Source organism: Megalobrama amblycephala, linkage group LG15 (genome assembly GCF_018812025.1).
Source record: "Megalobrama amblycephala isolate DHTTF-2021 linkage group LG15, ASM1881202v1, whole genome shotgun sequence".
In the NCBI taxonomy this organism is placed as follows: Eukaryota; Metazoa; Chordata; class Actinopteri; order Cypriniformes; family Xenocyprididae; genus Megalobrama; species Megalobrama amblycephala.
The window spans coordinates 29,827,066-29,839,665 of record NC_063058.1 but is presented as its reverse complement, the minus strand read 5'-3'; the positions used below and the strand labels follow the sequence as shown (position 1 = coordinate 29,839,665).

The 12,600-nt window shown below is 42.2% G+C and overlaps 1 protein-coding gene across 2 annotated transcripts in view; it reads right to left on the bottom strand.

Moving 5' to 3' along the window:
• Positions 1-11,228, bottom strand: part of syt12 (synaptotagmin XII) — a 17,654-nt gene extending 6,426 nt beyond the window's left edge. The window contains exons 1-7 of one of the 2 annotated variants that reach the window (XM_048159277.1): positions 11,175-11,228; positions 4,665-4,715; positions 4,380-4,573; positions 3,835-4,215; positions 517-732; positions 235-355; positions 1-64 (exon numbers count right to left, since the gene is read on the bottom strand). The exon at positions 1-64 is cut by the window's left edge and continues 70 nt beyond it. In XM_048159277.1, coding sequence (XP_048015234.1) covers positions 1-64; positions 235-355; positions 517-732; positions 3,835-4,215; positions 4,380-4,573; positions 4,665-4,715; positions 11,175-11,211 — 1,064 coding nt within the window. In that variant the 5' untranslated portion in view covers positions 11,212-11,228. Of the gene's footprint in view, positions 65-234; positions 356-516; positions 733-3,834; positions 4,216-4,379; positions 4,574-4,664; positions 4,716-10,191; positions 10,496-11,174 lie in introns of those variants that run through there. The other variant, XM_048159278.1, reaches the window with a different exon arrangement.
• Between the last annotated feature and the right edge of the window lie 1,372 nt (positions 11,229-12,600).

Genomic DNA, 12,600 nt, shown 5'->3' with positions numbered 1-12,600 from the left:
ATGGATGTCTTTTTTTTACTGATCTTCCTGCCGTCCTGGAGCAGGTAAACCTTAACAAACGGATCTGTTCACGTGGAAAGAGACAACATTCAGTACATGTCTTTCACACAATATAATTTAACACAGTAGGAGATATTCCTGCATTCTGTTCCTGGAACAATATTCCTATTATCTAGTCATTGTTCTAGCCAGTAAGCAGTAATCAGTTGACGCAGATGTTGCTCAGCTTGACACCTGCTGTGGTCTTTCCATTAGTCCAGACCAGGTTCTTGGCTTTGGCAATGACAACGGTGAGACGTTCTGCAGTCGGCAAATAACTGAGAGACAACAGGATCTCCCCGACAGCATCCACAGCCTGAGGAGAAGAAGTGAATCAGCTTTTTGAAGTACTTCTATGAATTGAACCCTCTGAACAAAACTCATTCTTTCCATTTCTACATATAGGAGGACGTTTATTGACTTTCATTTTTTCCAGTTCAGAGGTAGAATGACGCATCCAGACCAGGTGTGATGTACCTTGTTGATGTCCTGCAGGTAGAGCCAGGCGTTAAACGGCCGGAATGTCAGGTCCAGATCCGACAGTTTAAGTTCTGCCACTCCAGCACTGATGTTCCGTTCGTCTGAATCGACAGCAAAGGTGGAGAATCGCAGACTGTTCTCATCCAGATTTACTGAATCCAAAGGAACAGAAAACCGCTCGTCAAACACCACAGTGAAGGCGTTTCTCTTGACCTGCAGAAGAGAATGACAGAAAGAGATGTTTCAGTGACACTGATGATATATGATGATGATATAGATACAAGAAAAGTTGGTGTTGATATGATTTTTACATGATAATTTTACACTCTTTTTATGATCCTAAGAATTAAACTGGATGTTTTTGTAAACTTGAAGAGTTCTATATTTAAATGAGCTCTGTTCTGATTGGCTGATCAGGTACGGGTGAGGGAAGAATGAGTGAGGACTCAATTGCAGGAGAAATAGGCTTTTTATTAATAATAAAAATGAAACAAAAACAAACAAAACTACCCCGAGGGGGAAAACAGACTTGACTTGACTTGACTTGACTTGACTTGACTTGACTTGACTTGACTTGACTTGACTTGACTTGACTTGACTTGACTTGACGGAATCACAGAAGGGAAACATACAACAACAATCCAACACAGGACTGCAAACACAAGGAGAATAAATAGGAGAGCGAACAAGGCAGGTAATGAGGGAGGACAGGTGGGGAAAATGAACCAATAATGAGATGGGCGGGGTCAAGACAATAGACATGAGAGCACATGGCACAAAGAAACACATGACAATGTGCTCACACGAAACATGACAAAAACACAAGCACAAAATGAGACATGAACACGCAGCTAATGAGAAAACCCATGCAGCCCGTAAAACACAAACTGCTACACAGCACAAGACAAAAACACAACGTGAAAGCAACAAAACATACACAAAACATGACAATACAAGAGCGCCTGGCCAATAAGAACTGACTAGGCGCTCACAAAACATGAAACGAGCTCAGTACACACAAACCGTGTGCTCACAATAAAGACAGAACAGGGAGCACGAGTGTATGAATCCCGACACGAAACCGAAACTAAACTAGACATGAGTGTCTGGATCTGAACGCCACGCCGAACGCCACGCTCCCAACATGAAACAAGACAAGCAGAGAAGTAGGTGCACGGCTCGAGAACTCTCAAGTCTGTACGCTCACACAAAGACAGGACAAAAATGGGAGTGTCAGAGCTCTGTCACAAAACCAAGAAATACACTAGCCATCCTGCCATCCCTTAGAGGGACACCAAACACAAGACAGAAACATATGACAACACAAGACCAACATACACAACAACACAAGACCAAAACACCAACATGACAACAAGAAAAAAAGATTAATACACAGAGACAAAGAGGGGAGGGAGGGAGGGGAGCCAAGTCAGAGCCCGCAGGAAAATAACAGCAGTCTTAGGTGGGTCTGGAGACCAAGCAGATGACCAGGGAGGGATGGGAGGGTTGAGCCAAGGAGGCTCAGGCAGGTCTGGAGTCCTGGCAGAAAACCAGGGCGAGACCGGAGGGACAGACCAGGGAGGCTCCATCAGGTCTGGAGTCCAAGCTGAGGGCCAGGGTGGTGCTGGAGGAATGGACCAGGCGGGCTCCAGCAGGTCTGGAGTTCTGGCTGAGGGCCAGGGTGGTGCTGGAGAAATAGACCAGGCGGGCTCCAGCAGGTCTGAAGTCCTGGTTGAGGGCCAGGGCGGTGCTGGAGGAATGGACCAGGCGGGCTCCAGCAGGTCTGGAGTCCTGGCTGAGGGCCAGGGCGGTGCTGGAGGAATGGACCAGACGAGCTCTAGCAGGTCTGGAGTCCTGGCTGAGGGCCAGGGCAGTGCTGGAGGAATGGACCAGGCGGGCTCCAGCAGGTCTGGAGTCCTGGCTGAGGGCCAGGGTCATGCTGGAGGAATGGACCAGGCGGGCTCTAGCAGGTCTGGAGTCCTGGCTGAGGGCCAGGGCGGTGCTGGAGGAATGGACCAGGTGGGCTCCAGCAGGTCTGGAGTCCTGGCTGAGGGCCAGGGTGGTGCTGGAGGAATGGACCAGGCGGGCTCCAGCAGGTCTGGAGTACTGGCTGAGGGCCAGGGTTGTGTTGGAGGAATAGACCAGGCGGGCTCCAGCAGGTCTGGAGTCCTGGCTGAGGGCCAGGGAGGTGCTGGAGGAATGGACCAGGCGGGTTCCAGCAGGTCTGGAGTCCTGGCTGAGGGCCAGGGTGGTGCTGGAGGAATGGACCAGGCGGGCTCCAGCAGGTCTGGAGTACTGGCTGAGGGCCAGGGTTGTGTTGGAGGAATTGACCAGGCGGGCTCCAGCAGGTCTGGAGTCCTGGCTGAGGGCCAGGGAGGTGCTGGAGGAATAGACCAGGCGGGTTCCAGCAGGTCTGGAGTCCTGGCTGAGGGCCAGGGTGGTGCTGGAGGAATGGACCAGGTGGGCTCCAGCAGGCTTAGGGGTGGAGCTGGGAGCATGGGTGGAGCAAGCAGGGCAGGCAGCAAGGTCAGAACTGGCTTGGCAGAAAGCATGGGTGGAGCCAGTAGTGCAGACACCAAGGGCTGAGCCTGCTTGACAGGCATCAAGGGCAGGGCCTGCTCGACAGGCATCAAGGGCGGCACAGGCAGGGCAAGGAGCTTTGGTGGCGCCGGCAGGGCAAGGGCGGTCTGGCAAGCGAGAAACTCCACAAAAGCCTCAAAGGTCAGGTGGTCCAGCCCTCTCATTCTACATCAGTTGAGGGGCTCATCAAGGGCATAATTAAATAGGTCCTTGAGAGCTGCATCATTAAACCCCAGTCCCTCTGCAACACTGTTGAATTCCAGTGCAAACCTCCTCAAATCATTCCCCCGTTGATGAAGGGAGCTCAAAGCCTTGAACTGGAGAATGCTGTCATAGAGAGGGCTGGAGAGGGTGGAAGCTGGTGGATGACACAAGCCCTTCTTCCGCTGAGTCCTCATTATGGCTGGATCATTCTGTCAGGTATGGGTGAGGGAAGGATGAGCGAGGACTCAATTGCAGGAGAAATAGGTTTTTTATTAATAATAAAAATGAAACAAAAACAAACAAAACTACCCCGAGAGGGAAAACAGACTTGACTTGACTTGACTAAAAGGAATCACAGAAGGGAAACATAAGACAACAATCCAGCACAGGACTGCAAACACAAGGAGAATAAATAGGAGAGCAAACAAGGTAGGTAATGAGGGAGAACAGGTGTCTAGCTGTTTAATATGAAAAGGGAAAGAAAAATCAATATTTTTCATGAAAAGACAGGTGTCTTATGATTTATAATACCTGTGTGGCTCCCAGACTGATCTGCTGAGGAACCAGAGTGACAGTGATGTAGCATCCAGGGAAGTTCTCCTCCTCCTTCTCCAGCAGGTCTTTACCCTGGTGCAGTGAGACGAGCAGAAGTGAAGCTCGAGTGTCCAGCTCCAGCGTGACCTCCAGCTGTCCCACCGTAAAGTCGTGCCCGAAGGTTTGAGCGACGGAAGAGATGGAACACAGCGATTCAGAGGACATGGAACGATTCAGCGTGCCTCCGCTCTGATCCAACTCTCGGCTCATCAGCTCCAGCGTTCCGAGATCCCGAAGACCATCTGGAGTGTCCAACAGCTGGAGACTCGGCTTTCGGCTCGCAGAGGACGCCCTCCGCTGGTTGGAAGCTGCAACACGCTGCACGAAAAACAGTAAGCATCATATTATAAAGACAATATTTTGTAAATTTAAATTTGATATATTTGATAAATCATTATTATAATACTTTTTTATAATAAATTTTCCTTTCTCAGATCTCCTGCAGACCCCTTGTAGACCCCAGTTTGAAAACCCCTGCTTACCTTTTGTCTGATCTCAGAGTGGGAGGAGCCATATTTCTCCTGCAGGTAGCGGAAGTGGAAGTTTGGATATGGAGAGGGAGTTGGGAAGGAGCCGGATTTATATAACTTCCACAGATTCACTATAACCACAGCAAACAGAACCAGGAACCCAAACACATACAAACACACTTCCCAGCCAGGCGGGTTCAGCACCACTGACACACAAACACACACAAAACACAATCAGAAACTCACTTATGAGGGACTCATATGAAATCAAGAGGCGTATGAATGATGACTGCTCACCGCTCAGATGATATTCAGAAATATCCTGACCCTGTACAGACATAGTGCCACCTAAAACACAGCAAACACATTCTTAAACATGGCATTTATACATTTACCATGGTATAGTTAACAGAATTATTGTTATTACAAACCATAATAACCCTTACAAATAACATACTGTGGTTGTACTATGGTAAAGTGATGGATTCCGGTGGTCAGACAATGGTACTATGGTATTTTTGAATTATAACCATATTCATGGTACACAATACCAAAGCCAGAAAACATGGTATCAACATGGCCCATGTCTAAATATCATTACTATGGTACATATGGCATATGTCAAAAACGTGGCTTCACCATTGTACCTATCCAAATAATCATGGTTTTACTGTGGTAAATGCCCCCCAAAACATGGTATTACCAAGATGCATGTAAACAAATGTCCAGAAAAACATGGTTTTAACATTGGCCATGTCTAAAAAACATTAAAATGCCACATAATTACTATGGTACATATCCAAAAATATGGTTTTATGGTTTATGGTTTTATAGTCTATACTTTGATGCATGTAAACAAATGTCCAGAAAAACATGTTATTACTGTGGTAAATGCCATCCAAAAACATGGTATTACTTTGATGCATGTAAACAAATGTCCAGAAAAACATGTTATTACTGTGGTAAATGCCGCCCAAAAACATGGTATTACTTTGATGCATGTAAACAAATGTCCAGAAAAACATGGTATTACTGTGGTAAATGCCCCAGAAACATGGTATTACTATGTGCATGTAAACAAAAGTTTGGAAAACAAAAACATGGTATTACTATGATGCATGTAAACAAATGTCCAGAAAAACATGGTATTACTGAGGGAAATGCCCCAAAAAACATGGTATTATCATGGCGCATGTAAATGTCCAGAAAAACATGGTATTACTATGGTAAATGCCCCAAAAACATGGTATTACCATGATGCATGTAAACAAATGTCCAGAAAAACATGGTATTACTGAGGGAAATGCCCCAAAAAACATGGTATTATCATGGCGCATGTAAATGTCCAGAAAAACATGGTATTACTATGGTAAATGCCCCAAAAACATGGTATTACCATGGTGCATGTAAACAAATATCCAGAAAAACATGGTATTACTGAGCGAAATGCCCCAAAAAAACATGGTATTACCATGGTGCATGTAAACAAATGTCCAGAAAAACATGGTATTACTGAGGGAAATACCCCACAAAACATGGTATTATCATGGTGCATGTAAACAAAAGTCAAGAAAAACATGGTATTACTATGGTAAATGCCCCAAAAACATGGTATTACCATGGTGCATGTAAACAAAAGTCCAGAAAAACATGGTATTACTATGGTAAATGCCCCAAAAACATGGTATTACCATGGTGTATTTAAACAAATGTCCAGAAAAACATGGTATTACTGTGGTAAATGCCCCAAAAACATGGTATTACCATGGTGCATTTAAACAAATGTCCAAAAAAACATGGTATTACTGTGGTAAATGCCCCAAAAGTATGGTATTACCATGGTGCATTTAAACAAATGTCCAGGAAAACATGGTATTACTGTGGTAAATGCCCCAAAAACATGGTATTACCATGGTGCATGTAAACAAATGTCCAGAAAAACATGGTATTACTGTGGTAAATGCCCCCAAAAAACATGGTATTACCATGGTGCATTTAAACAAATGTCCAGAAAAACATGGTATTACTGTGGTAAATGCCCCAAAAAACATGGTATTACCATGGTGCATGGAAACAAATGTCCAGAAAAACATGGTATTGCTGTGGTAAATACCCCCAAAAAACATGGTATTACCATGGTGCATGGAAACAAATGTCCAGAAAAATATGGTATTGCTGTGGTAAATACCCCCAAAAAACATGGTATTGCCATGTTACATGTACAAATTAACTAAATATATTAGTATTATGTGCATTACTGTGATACTTTTGGCAAGTGGCATAATTACATGCTTTCAGAATCGTTCTCTCATTTTAATTTAATTTCTGTGACAGTGGTGGTTAATCGCAATTTACCACAGTTTGCAATTACTATGGTATTTTTGACAGAAGCTATGGATGTTACTGTGGTAAATTGTTAAAAGGGTACTGAAGCATCAGCGATTCAATCTTTCAAACCTGGGAAAGACACCTGAAGCATGAAAAAAAGTCAAGTTAGATATAAAAAGAGAGAAAGTGAGAGGCGTATATGCTACGAGTCACGCCGAGACTTGTGGGTAATAATGAGATGAAGGGAGCAGCGGGAGCTGAGGAAGACTCCTGCAGAAGATTATGACAACGGGCCAATTAAAGCATCTGAGACCCGAGCGCTCATGCTCTCAACCGCAGGGTTATGAGAGCTGGGATTCGGAAACAGAATATCTAATGAATATGTGTTGAAGTCGCACTGTCAGGAATGTCAGCAGCTCTATGTAAGTGTGTGTGTTTGTGTAACAGCCCACGCTCAGTCTGTGATGACTACAGGAGCACAGATGGACACACACACACTCTTGGAACAGTGATACTGTCTGGATGCTGAAGCCAATATCCCAAAATAATTTCCCAAATGGCACGTTCACTTGAGCTGTAAACCTTCATCTTGATAAACAATGAATCACGGAGCAGAAATCCCAAGCTTGCTTTCTTCAGTTCGCTTTGGCTTCTTTCTTGTCAGGTTGTGTAGAAAAGTGATGATCGCTTCTCTTGCCTTTTATGAGGACGCCATTAGTGAAATAAGATTGAAGTGGTTGTATAGAGATTAAAGTCTTTACCTTACAGACCTAAAGGTCTAGGTTTAAAGGGATAGTTCAGCCAATAATTTATTCACCCTCATGCAGTGTTATTTTAGTATTATTTACATATTTATTAAAATCCTCAATTAACTTTTATTTGTATTGACCAATCATGATGCAATAAGAACAAATCAAGAAAAATGTAATAGTAACCACAGCTTTAAAGGATTAGTTCACTTTCAAATTAAAATTTCCTGATAATTTACTCACCCCCATGTCATCCAATATGTTCATGTCTTTCTTCAGTCGAAAAGAAATTAAGGTTTTTGATGAAAACTTTCCAGGATTTTTCTCCATATAGTGGACTTCAATGGCCTCCAAATGGTTGAAGGTCAAAATTAGTTTCAGTGCAGCTTCAAAGGGCTTTAAACGATACCAGACGAGGAATAAGGGTCTTATCTAGAGAAACTATTTTCTGTTGATGTGAAAAATCATGTAGATTTAGCAATATGGCGGGTGTATGATGTATATTACGATGTTATGATGAACTATATGCCTTTCTCCAATGGCGTTCTGAGTTGTTCAAAGTGTTTATAAGGATACTAGTTTGTTAGAAGGCAACTGTCTGACTCGCGACTGTCTGATTAGAATGTGTAACATTAGCAACACATTATTAACTGTTTGATAACATAGTCAAGCTAAAGGCTAATTATATTAATTACAGTTATGTGTCCGACATTGTAAAGAGCGATACCACTGTGCAGCGTTTACCTCAGTAAGTTGACCGAGTGGATCTCCGAGCTCGCGCAAGTGAGTGGAGGCGGAGCTAATTAACATATTCATCGATTTGTGTATATTAAATAAAGAAAGGGTGTAGAGTTACATTCAAGCTGTTTAAACCCTTAAATGCATGACTGTTTCGCCAATCATTCTTACATATTCGAGTCTTTATCGGCTCGGATCTATATCTAACACGGAAGGATCTCTACCTGTCGTGATAATATAAAACTCTTCTTATATTAGAGTAACAATTACAGAAGAATAAAATAAATCGTATTTTGTTACCTTTCGGAGCTTGAAAGGGTTCACTTTGAGCAGATGTTTTATGCCATCATCACTGTCCTCATCAGAGCTCATTTCCCAGTAAATTCAGCAAATAATAGGCTAGTTTTATGTTTGAGGTCACGAATATGAGCCCATTCGTGATCTCAAACACATTCTCAAACCTTTTTGCTTATTCTTTCGTTTTTTGTCTGAATGAATCATCACTTCATCATTGTGTATCAGACATTGCCACCTTGTGGAATAAAGGTAAACTGCACTTATTCCGTCATCTAAAATTCAATTAATGTTGTGCAAAAAAAATATACTTACACTGATACACACCTCGGGTCATTAGCGACCCTATACAATTTTTTACAAAAAATGAGTACAAAAAAAGGCATTCTTTTTTATAATTTTATGATTTTTTTCTTGTTATATTCTCTATAATGATTTGATTGAGGAATACCAAGAAGGTTGATGTCTAACTTTAAAAATGAAAGAGGAGGAGGGCACTGAATGACGTCCCGGGTCACTAAAGACCCGAGGTATGCATTTAAGGGTTAAGGCATGGCAAAAAAAAATTTTTCACAGGAAAACCGTTTATCATTTTGTTAATCATATATATTCAATTTATGCCATTTGTTGTTTAATAATAAAAAGAGGACATTTTGTGTAGGCCTACTAAGGAAAAAAAATCAGAGAAAATAATGACATGATTTTGGGTGAATTATCCCTTTAAAGATCTATATCTTTCATAAACCCCTAAATTCACAGTTAATATTCTGTAAAGAGCATCTAAACTGATTCTAAAAAGCCTTAAAAAACAAATTGATTTTCTTCTGAAAGCCACTCCACTAACAAGGACTGAAATTCCAGGAGGCCCAAACCATCCATGGCCAGCGAAACTAAATCACTAGAGCTAATCAAGATGCTTTAAACGATCCTGTGGCACTAATCATTCAGATATGATTGTTTTCCAGCGGACAGCGCTGCATTCAGAGCGGATGAAATAGTGTCGGTGATCAGAAGCGTGCTGCGGGCGGATGGAGGGGCTCGAGTCTGCACTGTCAGCTACTCTCGTGCAGGACTGAAGGAAGCGAACACTAATAAATCAACCGTGCTTTTAATCTCCAGAATGACTCATTATAATAACACTTTCACTGAAACACGAGAAGCTGCCTGCAGGATGAACCTCTCTGGAGAAAGACCCACACACGTTACAACTCCACCAGAACAACTGACACGAAATATGAACAACGACAAACCACAATAGACACGTTAACTAGAGACTAAAGACGCACAAAACACCTCAGACACACAAAAATGACGCACAACAGACACAAAAGTGTCCAAAAACACTCACAAAAGACGTGGCACATTCAGCACAAAACAAACATTTCATTTCGCAGCTGTTGTACAGGGGCTGCAGTGTGTTTTATTTGGCCATTGGGTGTTAAATTAATGCCCCCATCAGAGGAGGGTCCATCATGATCACCATAACAACCACCCGCGGGCACGCGCACTGCATCAGCACGTGAACGGTGCCGAACTTCGAGTTCCACATCGAAGCGAAACCAACAGGCAGAAATAGGCAACATGACAATAATTCAGCACATGCGTGTCTGAAATACATAAAGCACACTAATAAATTAATGCATGAGATATGCATATAGGATAACTCAGTGTGCAGGATATGCATGTGAAATATGAGCACTCATGTGTGTTCTTACCTTCAGCAGTGTCTGTTTCTCCCTCTCCTGCTCGCGCACACTTTCATCCATCAATTAACGCGCAATATAGCATCAGACGCACGTGCAGGATTCGATCACATCTGACGCGCGCGCGTTTAGATCAGATCTGAACTGAAGTGTGTCTGGGTTTTCCTCTGCGCATGATGAAGATCTGAATGCAGGAGTCCCACCCCTGCAATGCAACTTCAGCACCAACACACACGCACGCGCAATAATAGAAAATGAAGGGGGCTAGTTGTCACACTGAAAATTTCTCAGGGACGACACTAGTGTCTTGGCTGCAAAAAGAGCTAGTGAACATTTCCACCATTATTACCCAAGAAAAAGACACAGCTCATTGAACAAACGTCAGCGGCACTACACGGGGTAATTTGTCACAATGGACAAACAAATGATTATACTTAAACAGCAAATGTGTCATAATACAAAAACATGGAAAACATTATTTTATATCATCAAATATTGCAATTAATAAGTACAATATTTATATAAACAATACATTTGTCCTTAGAACAGCTCTTCGTTAGCACTCCTTCATTTGATATAGTGGTATTTTATTTTGTTGGACAAATTAAATAGCAAAAATGTTTTAATTTATATCGCGAGTTCGGACAGAACGATAGATAGATGATTATTAACACATTTGTGTGCTATGGTATTTTAATTGGTGCTCTATAGGCCTACTTCTATAGTACCATAGTATTTGAGTGTCTCACACGCCCCCAGTGGCCATAAATAAGAACAACATCAACAAGATGAAGAAAACAGTAAATATTGCGTTGAAAGTTTACGATAATAAATAACAACAAGCACCAGTTTGCAACATTAAGAACCACCGGAAGTCTTTCAGGTGTTGTGCTGAATTTCCCCCCCTGCCAGATTATTACCCCCCTAGTATTGGTAGGTGTGGGGTTAAAGGGTTAGTTCACCCAAAAATAAAAATTCTGTCATTTATTACTTACCCTCGTGCCGTTCCACACCCGTAAGACCTTCGTTCATCTTCAGAACACAAATTAAGATTTTTTTGTTGAAATCCGATGGCTCAGTGAGGCCTTCATAGCCAGCAATGACATTTCCTCTGTCAAGATCCATTAATGTACTAAAAACATATTTAAATCAGTTCATGTGAGTACAGTGGTTCAATATTAATATTATAAAGCGACGAGAATATTTTTGGTGCGCCAAAAAACAAAACAAAATAACGTCTTATATAGTGATGGCCGATTTCTACTGCTTCAGGAAGATTCTGAGTATATGAATCAAGTGTATCGAATCATGATTCGGATCGCGTGTCAAACCGCCAAACGGCTGAAATCACGTGACTTTGGCGCTCCGAACTGCTGATTCGACACAAAAAACGCTCCGAAGCTTCCTGAAGCAGTGTTTTGAAATCGGCCATCACTAAATAAGTCGTTTTGGGGTTTTTTTGGCGCACCAAAAATATTCTCGTCGCTTTACAATATTAATATTGAACCACTGAACTCACATGAACTGATTTATATATGTTTTTAGTACCTTTATGGATCTTGAGAGAGGAAGTGTCATTGCTCCCTATGCAGGCCTCACAGAGCCATCGGATTTCAACTAAAATATCTTAATTTGTGTTCCGAAGATTAACGAAGGTCTTACGGGTGTGGAACGGCATGAGGGTGAGTAATAAATTACATTATTTTTGGGTGAACTAACCCTTGAAGATTAGGCAATCAGCGACATCAACGAGGGGGGTAATAATATGGCAGGGGGTCGAAATTAGGCACACCACCTGTATCCAAGACCAAGCCTGCGTCTCAATGTATTCTAAATAGTATGTAACATTAGTAAAACTCAATACTATTTAGGGTGGATAGTGTGCACATCGGGATGCAGGGCAAGTCCCATCTGTTTGAATGGCGGAATCCTGAAATCTCAGAAACTGCTTGGCGAACTCACAATAACATATTTCAAATCAGCAACAAAATCTGACAAACTGTCCCATAAATGTTGTTTCATATGCTTAAGTAGTGTTAAAAAAGCTTTTCAGGCTAGACAAGCCAAATGCGCATATGCAGTCCTAAGTGCGAGTCTCAGGTTTAACGAAGCTTCTAACGGCCGCTGCAGTGATGCAATGACTTTATCAATCAGCGATTGGCTCTTTTACTAAGGCGGGACATATTCCGCCATATTGAGCATTGCAGTTTCTTCCATTCATAACTAATAGCAGTGAACCGACTTTGTATCTCTACATGGCTCTGCTTTATAGTCTTTGTAGCCAGTCAGAAGTTGTCCCACTACAATAAGTCAAAATAATAATCTCCCATTTACATTTTTTATTGTGTATCTTCAGTTCAATGGCTATTTAAGTTACTTTTCAGGTATAAATTATGAATAACAGACTTCCAAATGCGAGTG